Below are 20,355 nucleotides of genomic sequence, written 5' to 3'. Positions count from 1 at the left end.
CGTTGCGACCCCATTTTTTCTTTTTAATTTCAAAATTATCCTTCAATGTAGAAATCAAAAATACACTTCCCAAAAAAATCACATTTTTTTTATAGTAAGTGATATCGAATGAATTTCGCTACAAACCCTTGTGTTCATGCTTTGGATGCAAGGTGAAGATAACGAACAGTCATCAATGTAAGGGGAAGATAACGAACAGTGATCAATCTCATAACTCCTACAAGCAATACAAAATAGATAGTTGGGCAAACACGGACCCCTGGACACACCAGAGGTGGGATCAGGTGCCTAGGAGGAGTAAGCATCCCCTGTTGACCGGTCAAACCCACCGTGAGCCCTATATCCTGATCAGGTAAACGGAGTTATCCGCAGTCAATATCAGTGTGCCAAGAACGGCTTAACAATCGGTATGAAACACGTCAGACAGCATTTGACCCAATGCGAGGTTGTACTGACGAAGTAGATCGTTATAACGACCATAGAATTTGCGAAATGCTGACTTCAATCGAGACTGTTGAAATCCCTGCACCATCAACTTGTTTGTCAGTAGCTTACCTCGATTTAAAAACTGACTATACGCAGAACAAGCTCTTGCATATCGAATCAGTTGAGATATATACACACCATATGCAGGTGATAATGGAATATTGCTACATAAATATGGGAAGTTGACGATGGAGAAGCTGAAATCATCCCGTTTGTCATACTGTTGAGTTGTCAGTTTGCCGTTGATGTCTACTTTCAATAAAATATCTAAGTATGAAGCAGAAATGGACGACTCTGTGGTGTCCTTTATTTCGAGCTCACAGGGAATGTACTTCAAAATTTAGGGGGTTTTTTTTGGGGGGGGGGGGAGGGGGGATAATTCTCAATCCCAGAAACACCATTTCTTATCCCAATGACAATGTCTCATTTGTACAAATCGATCGAACTACCATTAGTGCTTTATGGATGCAAGGTGAAGATAACGAACAGTGATCAATCTCATAACTCCTACAAGCAATACAAAATAGATAGTTGGGCAAACACGGACCCCTGGACACACCAGAGGTGGGATCAGGTGCCTAGGAGGAGTAAGCATCCCCTGTTGACCGGTCACACCCGCCGCGAGCCCCATATCCTGATCAGGTAAACGGAGTTATCCGCAGTCAAAATCAGTGGATGTAAACTCTGGAGCAACATGCCATCTGTTGATAAAATTCGACTTAACATATTCCAGCACCGGGGGATTTAAGGATTGATTTATTGAATTAATTTTATTGGGAGAACTTACATTTTTTCTTTTCTAAAACCCCTTAAAAAACGTTGCACGCGTTGGTTTTCATAAATCGGTTGTTTTACTGTGCATGCAATGCGTGAGTTATAGAGAAGGGCTTTATTCCGTCTAATAATAATAATAATGTGCGGCATTTATATAGCGCATTATATAATTTGTAATTACTCTAAGCGCTTTAACAATGTAAAATGTAAAACATGATAAGATTAATCAGAGCATAAAATATAACATCCAAATAAAATAAAACAATTTAAACATTACGAGTTCATGCGACAAACCAGCCTATACTTTAAAAAATAATATATTACAAAATATGGTTATAAGATTTCATAAAAAGATATGTTTTGAGGTTTGTCTTAAAACTTTTGACAGTGCCAGACAAACGGATGTCTATCGGTAAACTGTTCCATAGTGTGGCAGCTGTTACATCAAACCTTCGATCTCGATAGGTCTTTGTACGAACGCGGGATTTTTCTAGCAATCGTGAATTGCATGAACGCAGAGATCGTTTTGGTTCGTACACAGTGATGCGGTCGCTGATATAGGCCGGTGCCAATCCGTTTAGTGCCTTGTATGTGTGCAGTAAAATATTGTATTCAACACGGGAATCAATCGGAAGCCAGTGCAAGGACACAAGCACCGGTGATATATGGTCATGCTTCCTGACCCGGGCAACAAGTCGAGCTGCTGATTTTTGGATTGTCTGTAGCCTGCTCAGATCTGCTACCCCATAGCCCTTTAAATAGTGCATTTCCATAGTCTAAGCGTGATAACACAAGAGAACATACAAGTGTCTTGCAGGCGTCATCATTGATGAAAGAACTAATCCGTGCAATATTCCGCAGATGATAATAACAAGAACGAGAGATGGAACTAATATGATTTTTAAAAGAAAGTACACTGTCGAAGGAAATAAACTTATTTAGCTTGATCCCCCAAAAAGAAACCAAGCCCCGTTTTCTCTGATATGGTTCCCCCAAGAAAACCCTCTTCCCGGGGAAACTTCCCCTTTATGTACATTTTATATTGATTCTTAATATACTCCTGTTATTTGCAATGTTCTACGAGAAAATCGGGGATTTAACTGTGGAGCGTTGCCTGCAACGTCTTGATGTTAGATGCTATAATAGCATGGTGGTAATATTTTAATTTCGTAAATAATATTGATAATAATTAGGGCACATGTTTTGTTAAAATGTTGATATAGACATGTACATATGAAAGAGAAATAAATGAATTAAAAAGAGAAATGGTATATCAGAATAAGCCGCATGAAGCATACGATATTGTTCATAAATCTCTCTATATTTTAGGCAATTTCCTTGATATTCATTGAAAATTTTTCTTTCAGTTTAATATTTTGTATCGAAGACACGAACACGATGTATATTTTGGTATCGTAATATACTAGGGATTTTAGTACCCCAAAACGTATATGCAACGCGTTGCAGATAACAGTACATAGCCAAAATTGGAATTTAGGAGGAGGTTAATCCTTCAATATATGACAATGTATTCATTTCTCACATCGAACTTATATCTTTAAAACTTCTTTAAAAATTGGCGAGGGTTTGCCAATATTAAAATTTGACTAACAGAAAACACACTTGGTGGTGAACAAAGAGGTATAACTCTTTGTATATGTGAGGAGATTGCGCAGTTAAGAGTGCGTACCAAAAGGACACAGACTACCAATTATTTTACTACACATTCCGCTATAACATAAAAATTAATATGAAAATTTCCACCGCCTCATCTTACCTGGAATCTAGTACAGACTTAGGGCAATTCAAGTCCAAAAAATATTTGTGAATGTCAGGAAAATCTACCGTACACAAGTCCTGTTATGACACCGCAAGTAACCCCTACCCTGCATATTTCCCTTTCCCTTTGAGAAGCAGGTAAAGAGTGGCCTATTTACACCCTTCTTACTATACTCATTATACATCATTTCCCATTATTATAATTTTTTTAAATTTTGTTCAGACCTCTCCTTTCCATCTATGCCCTAGAATAACATAATTCCACCCCACAGACATCCCCAGGAATTTTTAAGAAAAAACCCCCTCTATTTATAAATTGGCACTGCTTGAAATAGGGGTAGTAGTCTGTAACCAAAACGAAAGTATTTAAAAAATTTCCCAGCCTGTCAGGCATTCCCTCACCAGAGGGCGCGCTACACAAGCTTCACAGTGCGAGGAGCGCACGGAACTCTGGATAGAGAATGCGACCCAGCCTGGTGAATATCGAGGTGGGGTCATGGATTTCGTCTTTCATTGACATCCAAACTGAAAGGTAAATCATTCAAGTATCATTGAATCAATATCTGCGCATCTCTGCTCTATTATACAGTATCTAGGAAATGCAGGGGCTCTTATCTATTTTGTTCTCAATTTATTTATAGATCACAGGAGTCGGCAATTTTATCAATAAAGTAGAAATATATGAGAAATGGGCATAAATACTACCACTGAGCTTCGCGAGCATAGCGAGCGAATCGACAGGAATGCAACGCGACAGGAATGCAACGCGATTTCGACAAAATCTGCTCCGGTGATATATTGCGGTAAAAACACAGCAGTACCCGGTATAAATAACAGCAGTACCCGGTATAAATAACAGCAGTACCCGGTATAAATAACATCAGTCGATGTGCCCCACCTGGTTTCTGGATCGGTCACCCTTTTAATTGCCGTCATTTACACTAAAATTAAAAATAAACACACTTTCGAAAATATTAACTCTCCATAAGTTTTTGTGTGACGTCACGCCAGGTAAGGTGTAAAAGCCGGAATGGGAGTAAATTAATTAAAATCGCAATATCTCCGCCAATACTCCGCTAGGCCAGGATAACACGGTTAGGCTTAACGTTCCCCAAAACTCAAAAGGTGTGAAAAACAAGGTGCACAGGGACTGACACTTGAAGATAATTACCAAATAATCAAATCAACACAAAACCAACAGAAACATCTTTTATTCACGATCATGCTCCGAACAAATCCACTTCTTTACAATAATCAGGCACAATTGCACATTTACAATGTTTCCATATATTGCACACTGACACTTGAAGATAATTACCATATCAAATCAACACAAAACCAACAGAAACATCTTTTATTCACGATCATGCTCCGAACAAATCCACTTCTTTACAATAATCAGGCACAATTGCACATTTACAATGTTTCCATATATTGCACACTGACACTTGAAGATAATTACCATATCAAATCAACACAAAACCAACAGAAACATCTTTTATTCACGATCATGCTCCGAACAAATCCACTTCTTTACAATAATCAGGCACAATTGCACATTTACAATGTTTCCATATATTGCACTGCTTTTCACAACCTATCATTTCATCAATCCAGTCTGGAAAGTTACAGGAACAATTACAACCAATTTTCATTGTTTTGTATTTTAAAGTTGAAGTATTATTTAAGATCGGTAAAGTTGGCTACTAGTAACCAGCTACTAGTAACTGGCTACTTAAAAAGAGAAAAGTTGGCTACTAGTAGTCAGCTACTTGAACCAGGAAAAGTTAGCTACTAGTAGCCAGTTACTAGTAACCAGCTACTAAAAGTAAGAAAAGTTAGCTACTCGTAGCCAGCTACTACAAAATATAAAAGTTATAATTACTGATAACCAGTTACCAGATAAAGGTTAATGAGTTTGAAAATTATTATCTATCAGATTTATTTCTAAAGAGGACGAGGAGTCGTATGAAATTTCATGCTCAATTATTCCCAATTACATAACGTTGCAATGCAAAATACCAAAACTTTTTCAACTGAGTGTTTACGTTAAAAATGATACGGATTGAATTCAGACCTTCATTCATTTGATATACCATCTATTTGGAGATATCTGCTACTTTTACAATTTGATTCGAGTTACCCTGAAATTTCAACATTTGTATGAATACCGTAAGAAACTTTATGTTTGTATTAGATATCTGACGAATTTACAACTATACATATGACAAGAAGTGATAGATTGTGTTTTGATACGCCACGTATTTTCAGATATCGCTCTTTAGGAAATCAGTTACTTATACATTTTGATTATCGGTACAATGAAATTTCAAGATCTGTGTGAATACTCCGTGTTTATATCATATATCTAACTAACTTACAGCGATACGTATGGCGAGTAGTGATATTGGGTATCGTGATATGTCATGGATTTTCAGATGTTACGCTTAAGGAAGTCAACTACTTATACCTTTTGATGGCAGGTAACCTGAAATTTCAAGTTTTTCGCAAATATCTTAAGGCACGTTATGTTTGTATTAGATATCTCATTAATTTACCAATATTCATGTAAAGAGGAGTGGTATTAGATATCTTCATCAGCCATCAATTTTCAGATATCACCATTAAGGAAGTCAGCTACTTATACCTTTTGATTCCTGGTAACCTGAAATTTCAAGATTTTCGTAGATATCTTAAGGAAATTTGTGTTTATATTAGATATCTGACTAATTTACAACTATCAAAATGAAGAGGAGTGATACTAGTTAGCTTGATATGCCATCAATTTTCAGATATCACCCATAAGGAAGTCAGCTACATATACCTTTTGATTCCAGGTAGTCTAAAATTTCAGGTTTTTCGCAAACATCTTAAGGAACTCTGTCTTTGTATTATATATCTCATAAATTTACCATCTCACATATGACAAGGAGTGATATTAAGTATCTTAATATGCCATCAATTTTCAGATATCACGTTTAAGGAAGTCAGCTACTATACCTTTTGATTCCGGGTAACCTGAAATTTCAAGTTTTTCATAAATATCTTAAAGAACTTGTTTGTATTAGATATCTGACTAATTTACAATTATCCACGTGAAGAGGAGTGATATTAGGTATCTTAATATGCCATCAATTTTCAGATATCACCCATAAGGAAGTCAGCTACTTATACCTTTACATTGCAGGTAATCAGAAATTTCAAGTTTTTAGAAAATATTTTAAGGAGGAGCTCCTGTTTGTTTTAGATATCTGATTAATTTACCAATGCACATATGACAAGATCTGATATTAGGTATCTTGTTATAACATCAATTTTGAGATATCAGGCTTAAAGAAGTCAGTTACTTATACTTTTTGATTCCTGGTAACCTGAAATTTCAAGTTTTCTAATAAATATCTTAAAGAACTCTGTGATTGTATTAGATACAGTTGTATCTGACTAACATACAACTATCCACGCGAAGAGAAGGAATATTAGATATCTTGATATGCCATCAATTTTCAGATATCACCCTTAAGGAAGTCAACTACGTATACCTTTTGATTGCAGGTAACATGAAATTTCAAAGTTTTTGCAAATATCTTAAGGCACTTCATGTTTGTATTGGATTTCTCATTATTTTACCAATATTCACATGAAGAGTAGTGGTATTAGATATCTTTATAAGCCATCAATTTTCAGATATCACTCTTAAGGAAGTCAGCTACTTATACCATTTGATTCTAGGTAACCTGAAATTTCAAGTCTTCCGTACATATCTTAAGGAACTCTGCGTTTGTATTAGATATCTGACTAATTTACAACTACCAAAGTCAAGAGGAGTGATACTAGGTATCTTGATATGCCATCAATTTTCAGATATCACCCATAAGGAAGTCAGCTACATATACCTTTTGATTCCAGATAGCCTAAAATGTCAGGTTTTCGCAAATATGTTAAGGAACTCTGTGTTTGTGTTAGATATCTCATTAATTTACAATCACACATATGACAAGGAGTGATATTAAGTATTTTAATATGCCATCAATCAATTTTCAGATATCAGGAGTAAGGAAGTCAGCTACTTATAGCTTTTAATTCTAGGCAACCTGAAATTTCAAGTTTTCCGTACATATCTTAAGGAACTCTGCTTTTGTATTAGATACATCATTAATTAACCATCTCACATATTACAAGGAGTGATATTAAGTATCTTAATATGCCATCAATTTTCAGATATCACGCTAAAGGAAGTTAGCTACTTATACCTTTTGATTCCTGGTTATCTGAAATTTCAAATGTTTTGTAGATATCTTTTAAGGAACTGTGTTTGTATTACATATCAGACTAATTATTTACTATCCACGTGAAGAGGAGTGATATCAAGTATCTTGATATGCCATCAATTTTCAGATAGATATGTTAGATATCTGACTAATTTTTTTTGCTGATATTACAGGGGTTTATATGAACTGTCTTGATATGCGATCAATTTTCAGATATCACGTTCGACGAAGTCAGCTACTTATACCTTTTCATTCCAGACATCCTGTAATTTAAATTGTTTTGTATATAGCTTAAGGAACTCTGTGTTTTTGTTAGATATCTGACTAGTTAACTACTATCTACGTGAAGAGGTGTGATAATAGGTATCAAGATACCTAATATCACTCCTCTTCACGTGGATGGTTGTAAGTTAGTCAGATATCTAATACAAACGCATAATTCCTCAAGATATTTACGGACAACTTGAATCAAAAGGTATAAGTAGCTGACTTCCTTGAGGGTGATATCTGAAAATAAATTGTATATCAAAATACCTAATATCACTCCTCTTCATGTGAATAGTTGTAAGTTAGTCAGATATCTAATACAAAAGCAGAGTTACTTAAGATATTTACGAAAAAGTTGAAATTTCAAGTCACCAGGAATCAAAAGGTATAAGTAACTGACTTCATTAAGGGTGATATCAAGATACCTAATATCATTCCTTGTAATATGTGAGATGGTAAATCAATGAAATATCTAACACAAACACAGAGTTTCTTAGGATATTTTCGAAAAACCTGAAATTTTAGGTTACCTAGAATCAAAAGGTGTAAGTAGCTGACTTCCTTAAGCGTGACATCTGAATATTGATGGCATATCAAGATACCTAATATAACTCCTTGTCATATGTGCACTGGTAAATTAATACGATATCTAATACAAACACAGAGTTCCATAGAATATTTGCTAAAAACTTTAAATTTTAGGTTTCCTGAAATTAAAAGGTATAAGTAGCTGACTTCCTTAAGCGTGATATCTGAAAATTGTTGGCATATCAAGATACCTAATATCATTCCTCTTGACGTGGATAGTAGTAAGTTAGTCAGATATCTAATACAAACTAGGAGTTCCTTAAGATATTTATGAAAAACATGAAATTTCAGGTTACCTGCAATGAAAAGGAATAAGTAGCTGACTTCCTTAAGCGTGATATCTGAAAATTGATGGCATATCAAGATACCTAATGTCATTCCTCTTCACATGGATAATTGTAAATTAGTCAGATATCTAATACAAACACAGAGTTCCTAAGGATATATATGGAAAACTTCAATTTTCAGGTTACCGGGAATCAAAAGGTATAAGTAGCTGACTTCCTTAAGCGTGATATCTGAAAATTGTTGGCATATCAAGATACCTAATATCATTCCTCTTGACGTGGATAGTTGTAAGTTAGTCAGATATCTAATACAAACTAGGAGTTCCTTAAGATATTTATGAAAATAATGAAATTTCAGGTTACCTGGAATGAAAAGGTATCAGTAGCTGACTTCCTTAAGCGTGATATCTCAAAATTGATGTTATATCAAGATACTTAATATCAGATCTTGTCATATGTGCATTGGTAAATTAATCAGATATCTAAAACAAACACGGAGCTTCTAAAATATTTTCTAAAAACTTGAATTTTCTGGTTACCTGCAATGAAAAGGTATAAGTAGCTGACTTCCTTAAGCGTGATATCTGAAAATTGATGGCATGTCAAGATACCTAATATCACTCCTCTTCACGTGGATAATTGTAAATTAGTCAGATATCTAATACAAACACAGACTTCCTTAAAATATTGATAAAAAACTTGAAATTTATGTTACCTTCAATCAAAAAGTATAAGTAGCTGACTTCCTTAAGGGTGATATCTGATAATTAATGGCATATCAAGATACCTAATACCACTCCACTTCATATGGATAGTTGTAAATTAGTCAGATATCTAATACAAACAAGGAGTTCTTTAAGATATTTATGAAAAACTTGAAATTTCAGGTTACCCGGAATCAAAAGGTATAAGTAGCTGACTTCCTTAAACGTGATATCTGAAAATTGATTGCATATCAAGATACCTAGTATCACTCCTCTTCACTTTGATAGTTGTAAATTAGTCAGATATCTAATATAAACACAAATTTCCTTAAGATATCTACGAAAATCTTGAAATTTCAGGTTACCAGGAATCAAAAGGTATAAGTAGCTGACTTCCTTAATGGTGATATCTGAAACTTGATGGCTGATGAAGATATCTAATACCACTCCTCTTTACATGAATATTGGTAAATTAATGAGATATCTAATACAAACATAACGTGCCTTAAGATATTTGCGAAAAACTTGAAATTTCAGGTTACCTGCCATCAAAAGGTATAAGTAGTTGACTTCCTTAAGCGTGACATCTGAAAATTCATGACATATCACGATACCCAATATCACTACTCGCCATACGTATCGTTGTAAGTTAGTTAAATATATGATATAAACACGGAGTATTCACACAGATCTTGAAATTTCATTGTACCGATAATCAAAATGTGTAAGTAACTGATTTCCTAAAGAGCGATATCTGAAAATACGTGGCGTATCAAAACACAATCTATCACTTCTTGCCATATGTATAGTTGTAAATTCGTCAGATATCTAATACAAACATAAAGTTTCTTACGGTATTCATACAAATGTTGAAATTTCAGGGTAACTCGAATCAAATTGTAAAAGTAGCAGATATCTCCAAATGGATGGTATATCAAATGAATGAAGGTCTGAATTCAATCCGTATCATTTTTAAAGTAAACACTCAGTTGAAAAAGTTTATTCGTATTTTGTATTGCAACGTTATGTAATTGGGGATAATTGAGCTTGAAATATCATACGACTCCTCGTCCTCTTTAGAAATAAATCTGATAGATAATAATTTTCAAACTCATTAACCTTTATCTGGTAGCTGGTTATCAGTAATTATAACTTTTATATTTTGTAGTAGCTGGCTACGAGTAGCTAACTTTTCTTACTTTTAGTAGCTAGCTACTAGTAACTGGCTACTAGTAGCTAACTTTTCCTGGTTCAAGTAGCTGGCTACTAGTAACCAACTTTTCTCTTTTTAAGTAGCCAGTTACTAGTAGCTGGTTACTAGTAGCCAACTTTACCAATCTCATTATTTATGGTTTCTTGTGGAAATTTAGTAAATTGACCATGTTCTAAACAACTGATTAAATGTTCTCGCATTTTATTTACAACAAACTCGGTTTTAAATTCAAATGTCGCATCGTTAAAACAAAACTCTACTAAGTTGGCGATAGCGAATAAACCACAATCATAACCATTTTTTTGTTGCTGGTTTTCTAAAATAAATTAACTGCACAGACGGTTTATTGTTTCCATAAAAGACAATTGAATTTCGAGAGACGGTGTGTTAGTGGTATGGTTTTTAGTGCTGCTTAAACTATCCAAAATACAAATTTCGTTTTCTTTATTTTGAAATGAAATAACCCAGTGATCACGACCTGTGTGGTGAATTTGTGCAGATGGCAAATTTGAAGGCTGGAATCCCTTTTTGCATTTCCACGAGTTTAAATCTTTATCAAATACGGGAGCAAGATTTGTTAGTTGATAACCGTTTATATTTTTAAATTGTTTCGAAATTATTTCTAAAGACTTATTTATTATATTTGAACATAACCAACCACGGGAATCCAAAATATTAGCTTTATGACTTAGATCCGTCTATCACTTTCTATCGGTGGCGATTTTTTTTTACTTTTTTTCGATGGACATAAATCGTCTTTCTCGTCTAAAACAATGGCAGAATTGGACACGGGTATTACTTCCTTATCATAATCGTTAGGTCGCAGTTTTTTCTTACCAGCTTTTTTTTTTCGTTACGTTTCAAATTATTTTCGGATAATTGTTTCAAATTAACAACTCTTTTAGTATCGGAAATATCCCCCATTTTTAACCGCGCTGCTAAAATATGATAACAAGTACCGGCAACTGGGCATTGACAAGTTTCTTTAGGAAATAAAGTAACTGCGTATTTTTTATTGGTACTACCGTTTATCATAAATGATTTCTGGTCGTCAACAAATGTAACACCCTTATTTTCAACAGTTAATTTAGCTAAACACGCTTGTGACATATTCTGTTTTGGTTCGCCTCGAACTGGTTCCTGAATTAGGTTTTCATTATTTACTTCTAAATTCTCGGAAGAACAATCTGAATTTGTAAAAGTACTAGTAATAGTATCTTCGGCAGCGCAAACAGGGTATTTTTTTCTAAAGTACCCTTAACATATTCTATAATTTTACTTGGTTCTATCAATTTGTTTGGAATTATGATTTCGTCTTTTGTAATTTTTATGCCAGAAAACATGTCTAATAATTTCTAAGGCCCGATACCCGCCAAACCACACTGAATATTATAAATATACCGATATTGTAGTAACTGTAAACTTAAAGCTAATGCATCTACAGGAAGTTCCTTGCCGCTAACATGTAGTTTTAAAATGTTATTTATACTCTCTGACGCGTTGTTTGTTATCCCGGAAAACGGATTGTACAGACAAGGAAATTGCTGGATGACTCATTTTGCTAATATATCTGATTTCAAATGTACATGTATATCGAAATATTGAACTGCTGCCTGTGACCATTTCGATGCAACTTCGGTAATAATATTTTCGGCATTTTCTTTATCGCTTTGTAAAATACTACTCAAATCCTGAATGTAAATAGCAATTTCGTTACCTTGAGGCCCGTTTTCTTTTTGCAACCAAAACTTAAAATCACGCTTTAAATGATTCCAACAAAACAGATTTACAAAATTTGGCAAACTTTTAGCAATAGCATTTGAAACCCCCTTTTCCCTCTCGGTGGCTATGGTAATTTTTTGGGGGTTTGATTTTTGGAATTTTCTCTGCAATATAATCAAATAACCTTTCGTGACATTTTTGATACTTACGTTCGTGGATTAGAAATGCTAAAGGGATTGCTGGTTTGCTCTCGAAAAGTATCTGCCTGAAAATTAAAGGCGTTACATAAAAATCACCCAAATTAAATGTGGTATCGTACCCTGAACATATAGAAATACTAGCATCATCAACATCCAGTAACTGATTGAAAATCTCAAATATTTCTGGTAAACCCAGAATAGTAACAAGATCAGAAAAATTTTCTGATTTCGTGTATGAAACTCTCCAAATGATAACCTAATAACACCAAGTTATAAATTTCGTCTTTAGTCAGTTTTTTAGTAGCACGCACATGTTTAGAAATGTTCTTTACTTGGTTCACATCACGCGCATTCATAACACCGATGTATTCGACACTTGGAACATTATTGGCCGCGTTCAATTTATCGAAAATTTGCATGGGAGACATCACTTTCGGAATCCTCATTAAGGGGGTACTCTACATCGTCATAATGGCTGACTTCCTTTTAACATATGGATGAAAATATAAATATCAGAAATTTTTGTCTATTCATTTCTTTAATCATCGCATAGATGAATAGCTCAGTAGGTTAGCGCGTCGACTGCTGAACTGTAGATCGCGAGTACGAGTCCAGCAAGGGTTTTAATTTTTTCCCCGGATTGCTAACAACTAAAACTCCACGTTTTGACTAAATATAGTAAATTTGAAAGTTTTCAATTTCAAAATATTGTTGTACATCTCCTCCACTTTTCATCCATATCATATTTCTCTGGTGTAGTATACATACCTCCTTAATTTGATCCATGACGGACGGACACGTACGCACAAAATCACACTTTTCTTTATTCTTGTTGTTACCATAAGTTAGCGGAATGTAGACGGATTCGTCACCGATATAACGCACTAGCACTAGATCTTTGTTGGACTCCATAAAATAAGCGCTACGGGTGAAACGCGTTGAGCTTGCGGCTTTTCTGTTTCACGAAGACTTGGGACAACCTATTTTAATCTTGAAATATTTACGGTGTAGAATATCTCCCTCGGACGACACACAAGAACTGCCATTGTTTAACCATTGATACTGGTCGCATCTACAGTCGTCGGCGTTTTTTCTGATTATCATATAGGTTTCTCTCCGGTTTCACTGGTGGAATTTCGCAAATTTTAGCGGGATCCGGATTTTTAAGCGCAGCAGTAATCTGGATTTGATCCATCGGTTCGTTTACAGACTACGTTAAAACACCGCCACCTTTCAGCACTTTCACATTATTCTCACAATCGGAATCACTCTTGTCGCTAGACACTTTCACGTTCTCCTGGATAGTTCTGCACACATCCTTCTCATCACTCTCACAAACTTCCTTCTGGATAGTTCTGCACACATCCTTCTCATCACTCTCACAAACTTTCTTCTGGGTGCTTCTGCACACATTCTTCTCATCACTCTCACAAACTTTCTTCTGGATAGTTCTGCACACATCCTTCTCATCACTCTCACAAACTTTCTTCTGGGTGCTTCTGCACACATTCTTCTCATCACTCTCACAAACTTTCTTCTGGATATTTCTGCACACATTCTTCTCATCACGCTCACAAACTTCATTCTGGGTGCTTCTGCACACATTCTTCTCAACACTCAGAAACTTTCTTCTGGATATTTCTGCACATATTCTTCTCATCACTCTCACAAACTTTCTTCTGGATATTTCTGCACACATTCTTCTCATCACTCTCACAAACTTCATTCTGGGTGCTTCTGCACACATTCTTCTCAACACTCTCAGAAACTTTCTTCTGGGTACTTCTGCACATATTCTTCTTACAACTCTCACAAACTTTCTTCTGGGTGCTTCTGTACACATTCTTCGCAACACTCTCACAGACTTTCCTCTGGGTGCTTCTGCACACATTCGTCTCATCACTCTCACAAACTTCATTCTGGATACTTCTGCACATATTCTTCTCATCACTCTCACAAACTTTCTTCTGGGTGCATCTGCACACATTCTTCCCACCACTCTCACAAACTTTATTCTGTATATTTCTGCACATATTCTTCTCATCACTCTCACAAACTTTCTTCTGGGTGCATCTGCAAACATTCTTCTCAACACTCTCACAAACTTTATTCTGAGTGCTTCTGCACACATTCTTCTCATCACTCTCACAACCTTTTTTATGGGTGCTTCTGCACGCACTCTTCACAACACCCCCATGGCTGTCAAACGATTTTACATAAGCACACACATCGGGTTCCGTTGTTAGCATTTGCAGGCTTGTTTCTTCTCTCTCACATGATGCATGTCCATCCCGGTTGATGGCATGGATTGTTTTAAGGACGCGATTCTTCATTTTGCTGGTGATTTTTATCCACATCGCACTCGCAGACACACTCCTCATCCCGGGGGCAGAAACACTTTTGCTCACAGGCTTTCTCGCTGGCACATTCTCTGTTCATTCCGGTACGAAGTTTTGTAAAAAAGAATTCACACAAAATATCACAGTTTATAATTACCTGACACTTTGGGTCCATACATGAGTGGAAACTTTACCAAATGAAAGCATTTAAAGTACTAATAGGAGATATTTACATTTTATTGAGATCCCCTGCAGTACTTTAGATACGCTTTTTGTCGAGTTCGGTCCATTTCGACAAGATTTATGAAAATACCTTATTAATTTATTTAAACGAGTTTTATATATTCTAATAGCCCTGGTTCTACAGATGTAGTGTAACCTTACCGAATGAAAATATATAGAATAATAACGGAGATACTGCGATTTTGTTTATGTCACTACCTCCATTCCGACCTATGATTTTACCTAAAAAATGGTCCATATTTTCCCATTCCGGCAGGGTTTTCATCCATAGATAAAGGTAAATATAATTAAACTGTATATATTCTGATAGCTGTAGTATCATAGATGAATGGAAACTTTCCCGAATGAAAAAATATTCAAATATAAAAGAGATATTGTAGTTTACACGAGAAGGACTACTCAGAATTCTTGTTAAAATTGCACACCGTTCTTCATTCCGGCAGGATTTTCGTATATTTATCTATAAGATATCTTCAACAGTTTTATATTTTCTAGACGGTATGGATCTGCAGATATGTGGAATCTTTACCGAATGAAGATACTCAAAGTAGTGTAGGAGATATTGCCAGTTAAACGAGTCTATTCCTTCATTTTAGATTAGTATTTTTTTCGAGCTCGGTCCATTCTGGCAAGGTTTTTAAATATACCGCATTAATTTATTTCAAATATTTCATATATTCTAATAGTCCTTGTTTCACGGATGTTCGGAAACTTTATCCAATGAAAATATGTCAAGTATTAGCGGAGATATTGTGATTTTAATTCATGTCACTACTCCCATTCCAGCCCCATTCCGGCTTTTACACCCGCCCGTCACGCCATTTGCTGCTGAACTATCGCGGTTGAATTTTATCATGTTGATAAGAAAAATATTTAAAAAGAAATAAAATGTCTCTTTTATGACTCGTTTTTGTGTTTGTTATTTTGTTAGAGACGATATGTAATTGGTAATTAATTTTAATTTTACGTAGATAATATGTGTTTGAAAATAAAGGGAGGTAATTTTTTTCACGAAATCAATATTGTGCTTCAAATTGGAAGAAAGATGCCCAACAACTTATATATATTGTGTTTGATATCACACTTCCAATGGAGCCCATCATCGTGTTGGGGGTGGAGACACAAGAAAGTTTTCAAATCCAACAGGAAATAAAAAGACTTATTGAGTACAGTATTTGAATTTTCAAATATAGCTAGATCTAGTCCAATTTCAAACAACAGATGTAGTTACAGTTTAAATATGAGCCAAGGTGACTCAGGTGAGCGATATGCCCCATGGGCCTCTTGCTATAGATTTAGTGTTAGCATTTTTTATATATTTATTTTTTAAACATATTTTGCTAATGTAAAACTTTCTTTATTTGTACTGAGGAAGGGACAGGTAATAATTGTGCCAAAAATATGACAATTAATCTTAACTGCTCATGTTGTTGGTCAGTTTAGTGCTTTAGATACTATTTGTATTTGATGATTGACCTTGCATGAACTTTGTGAATTTGACACTTTTAGGTACTTGGTGTTGTTGAGATTAAGAGCTTCTCTTGCATGTGCACATTATAACATTCAAAAATCTTAAAAAGAACCAATGGCTTTGATGAGACATATGTATATCTGCAAGAATTCCAATGTAGTACATGTTCAGGTTTGTTCAGATCCTGGCCCCTGAGGCTAGGGTGGGGTCTATATGGGTTCATTTAGGGAATTTTAAAGACTTACAGGGCCACACATTATTCTATCAATATGCAAATATTCCCAGGTTGTGTAGACACACACCCCTCCAACAAAAGAAATCATAGACTCTGAGTGTAGTTAGGGCAGGAATCAGAAATGAAATACTATGACGTACATGAATATCAACGAAACAATCCATAGAAAAGTCCCATCCTTTAGAACAGGCCAGCAATACCTTGTTAATAACACGGCTATATATGCCTTCCTATGCTGTGTGGCTTCAAATTTGGTTAAGTCATTACCATGATATGGGGTCAAAATTTTCCGTGGGAATAAAGAGAGTAACAAAATCTTTAAAAGTCTTCTGATAAAGAACAGTATAAAGTCGATGTCACTCAGGTGAGCATTGATGCCCATGGGCCTCTTATTTTTGCAAAATGATGTGGAAGCACCTGAATACATGTATTAAAATGAGTGATTAAATGAAAATGATGATCCTTATTTTCTATTTGGTTTAAACTAATGGAGGAGCAGGGGTTTATAATGATGTTCATACTGCCAGTCATAGGATGATTTCTTCTGGCTACATGTAGATATCATGAGAAGAGCTATGGAGGCTGTAATACCCCCCCCCCCCCGATCGAACAATTTTTAACAAAAATGTGAATTCAGCACCAGCTTGTGCTCTACAATTTCCCGTTTTTAGGTTTTAAAGAATCATTGATTTTCTTTATTACAGTGAGACAGATAATGGCCACGCCCAACTCCCAAGCACAGGAGGTCATCACCTGTGACATTTGTGTCAAGCCTACCCAGCAGTTCTGTAACAACTGTCAACTCAGTTTGTGTGTGGACTGTGTTAGTAAACACGTGGACAAGTTCAAGTACCAACCACATGACATCGTTCATTTCAAAGACAGAAAGATACAACTTGTTTTTCCCGAGTGTGAATTTCACACAAACCAGAGATGTGAGGCCCACTGCCAGCAATGTGATATTCCAGTTTGCCTGAAGTGCATGCTTGGTCTCCATAATGGACACAAATATGGAGATATGTCTGATATCTTCAACAAACAAAAAAATGATATTGAAAAGGAAACCAAAGAAATTGAATCCACCATTATTTCACAGTACAAGAAGAAAAACGAAGAAACAAAAAGCAAATTATCTATTATAATGGCCGAATTTGATGAACTGGACAAAGAAAAAGAAAAGCACAGAAAATCCTGGCACCAAGAAGTCGACACCATTTTCAATCATCTCGGTTCTTTGATGAAGTCCATAAAAGAGAATCTCCTGGCTGCTCTAAACTCTCACCAATCCAAAATAAAAAATCAAATTCCAGACATGACCCAAACAGTTCAACAAAACAAAGAAATTCTGAAGTCCAACAATGTGTCTGCAGTCACTAACTACAAATCCAAACTCCAGGAATACAGAAACATGCCTACTGATATTGATATCAAACTGCCATCACTAAAAACCAACACAGTCCAAGGGAGAGAACTCAGCCTGGAATTAGGAGAATACAAGGCTAGCTTGACACAGACAACACCGTCCAGTCTGACAGAGGAAGTCCCCTATTTATCTTTACAAAAGCTGTTAGAGCAAGCCAAATCAATTATAACCATTCCTACTGGAGTTAATCCTCTATACAGTGTTGCCTGTGTGGGAGTGGATAAAGTATGGGTTAGTGGTAAAGATAAAACCATAAGACGTGTTGACATACACGGGTCTGTACGGGACACTGTCACCTCCACATGTCCAGGCTGGCCTAATGACATCACAGTGACCAGACAAGGAGAACTGGTATACAGTGATGGTTACAATAGAACTGTGAACCTTGTCAGACACGGGAGAACAGAGACACTGATAACCACACCACAGGGCTGGGGTCCAGTCAAACTATGCTGTACTAAGTCAGGGGACATCCTGGTCAGTATGCGTACTACTGATTTTAGCCAACATAAAATTGTCCGTTATCAGGGACATACAGTGAAACAGGAAATAATTGAAGATGGAAAATCAATCTATAAAGAAGGGAAACATGCACTGTATGTGGTGGAGAACAACAATGGAGACATCTGTGCCTCTGATGGTAATGCTAAGGTTGTGGTCGTGGTTGACAAGACAGGAAGAGTCCGATTCCGATACGATGGTACACCAGCCAGGAGGAAGGAATCATTTGATCCTGTACATATAGTGACAGACTCCATGGGTCAGATCATTGTGACAGATTTCAACAATGCCTGTCTACACATCCTGGATCAGAACGGACAGTTCCTGAGATGTGTGGATAATTGTGGACTAGATTATCCTGATGGACTGAGCGTGGACAGTGAGGGGAGGTTGTGGGTAGGGTTAGTTCATTCAGGAAAAGTGAAAGTGATTCAGTACATGAAATAAACACATGATATCACATACAGACAGCAGATAATGACAGAATTCACACATTGCTCTTGATACATGCATATTTTAGTGGTATTTACACAACAGTATATTCATTCATTGTTACGTCTTCTTTTTTGTAAATTTGAACATTGATAATTTTAACCCAAGGTGTTAAAATGACTATTCAATCTTGTTTTATTCTGGATGTGTCTACCTGCAGTCCAAGGAAGTACATGCACATACACAAGTGGTACATGTTTGTGAAATTGTCATAGTCCGCCCATGTAAGTATGCATCCTATCATCATCGCTAATGAGTGATGAAAAGAATCTATCCTATCATCATAGTGAATTTGATCTGTTTTTTCACAATTTCCTGTTTAATGAAGCGTGGCATGTGGTAGAACATGTACCTCGGCGGTGTGTTAAAGATCAGTGGAGACCTGCCCTCCTTGTCAGATCTGTAAAAGTTTGGAAATACAAGAGTAAAATTTATTAAAGAGAACCATGGGCCTCATGATATGTTTGATTGTTCTTTGTTTTATTCCCTGTTTTAGAACTTTGTAGTCATGTAGTGATATAATCAGATTTAGCTGGAGGGTCCCGTGCAGGGGGACTACTTTTTGTATAATCTATAATGATTTAATTCTAGTTGTATATCTGATTTTGATTTGAAAAGAAATTCCAATATCATTGTATGTAATGGGACATCATGAAATTGCATTTCTAAACTTCAAGAAGGAAACATCATTTCAATATAATTCCAATGATAAATGTTTTAATATGAAATGATAAGATATAAGTTTACTTCAAAATAATATCAACTCTAAATCTGTTTGTTTTAAAAATGTGCATTTATGATAGTGTATGTAACTTTAGCCATAATCAATAATAAAATTGAAAGTAAATTCAAGATTATTTAATTTGTTCTAGAAAAGAAGGGAGAGAAAAGGGGGATAGAAGGTAGGGAGAGATAAAGAGGGGAGAAAGAGAGAGAAAGGACAAAAAGGGGAAGAAAAAAGAGGGAGAGAAGGTAGGGAGAGATAAAGATGAGAGAGAGAAAGGACAAAAATGTGGGATAGATAAAGAGGTGAGAGAGAGAAAGGACAGAAAGAGGAGGGGGAGAAAAAAGAGGGAGAGAACGTAAGGAGAGATAAAGATGAGAGAGAGAAAGGACAGAAAAAGAGGGGGAGAGAAATAGAGGGGATTGAAGGGATGGGGAGATAAAGACGAGAGAGAGAAAGGATAGAGAAAAGGGGAGGTAGAGATAAAGAGGAGAGAGAGAGAGAGAAAGAAAGAAAGGAGAGAAAAGAGGGGAGAGAAAAGGGAGATAGAAGGTGGGGAGAGATAATGAGAGTGAGAGAAAGGACAAAAAAGAGGTCAAGAAAAAAGAGATAAAAGGTGGAGAGAAGAGAGGAAGGGAT

The 20,355-nt window shown here is 35.8% G+C and overlaps 2 protein-coding genes across 2 annotated transcripts; one reads left to right on the top strand and one right to left on the bottom strand.

The window, feature by feature from the left end:
- The first annotated feature begins 3,409 nt into the window (after positions 1-3,409).
- On the top strand, positions 3,410-19,844 carry LOC125653374 (E3 ubiquitin-protein ligase TRIM71-like). The gene is made up of 2 exons (XM_048882810.2): positions 3,410-3,571; positions 17,281-19,844. The coding sequence occupies exon 2, from the start codon at positions 17,292-17,294 to the stop codon at positions 18,945-18,947; it is 1,656 nt and encodes a 551-aa protein (XP_048738767.2). The 5' UTR covers positions 3,410-3,571; positions 17,281-17,291; the 3' UTR covers positions 18,948-19,844.
- Positions 13,499-14,621, bottom strand: LOC125654632 (axoneme-associated protein mst101(2)-like). The gene is made up of 2 exons (XM_056145875.1): positions 13,936-14,621; positions 13,499-13,835 (listed from the first exon to the last, which is right to left on the bottom strand). The coding sequence occupies exons 1-2, from the start codon at positions 14,619-14,621 to the stop codon at positions 13,499-13,501; spliced, it is 1,023 nt and encodes a 340-aa protein (XP_056001850.1).
- Positions 19,845-20,355: the final 511 nt, after the last annotated feature.

This window comes from Ostrea edulis, chromosome 7 (assembly GCF_947568905.1).
Source record: "Ostrea edulis chromosome 7, xbOstEdul1.1, whole genome shotgun sequence".
Taxonomy (NCBI): Eukaryota; Metazoa; Mollusca; class Bivalvia; order Ostreida; family Ostreidae; genus Ostrea; species Ostrea edulis.
Note: the sequence above shows the minus strand (reverse complement) of the source record. Positions and strands in the feature narration are given on the sequence as shown.

Bases quoted from the DNA above. Each gene is read 5' to 3' on its own strand.
- LOC125654632 (XM_056145875.1), bottom strand. From the start codon at position 14,621: ATGAAGAATCGCGTCCTTAAAACAATCCATGCCATCAACCGGGATGGA. The intron at 13,836-13,935 runs GTGCAGAAATAT...GAATGTGTGCAG, and splicing joins GAGAGTGATGAGAAGAATAT to AAATATCCAGAAGAAAGTTT.
- LOC125653374 (XM_048882810.2), top strand. From the start codon at position 17,292: ATGGCCACGCCCAACTCCCAAGCACAGGAGGTCATCACCTGTGACATT.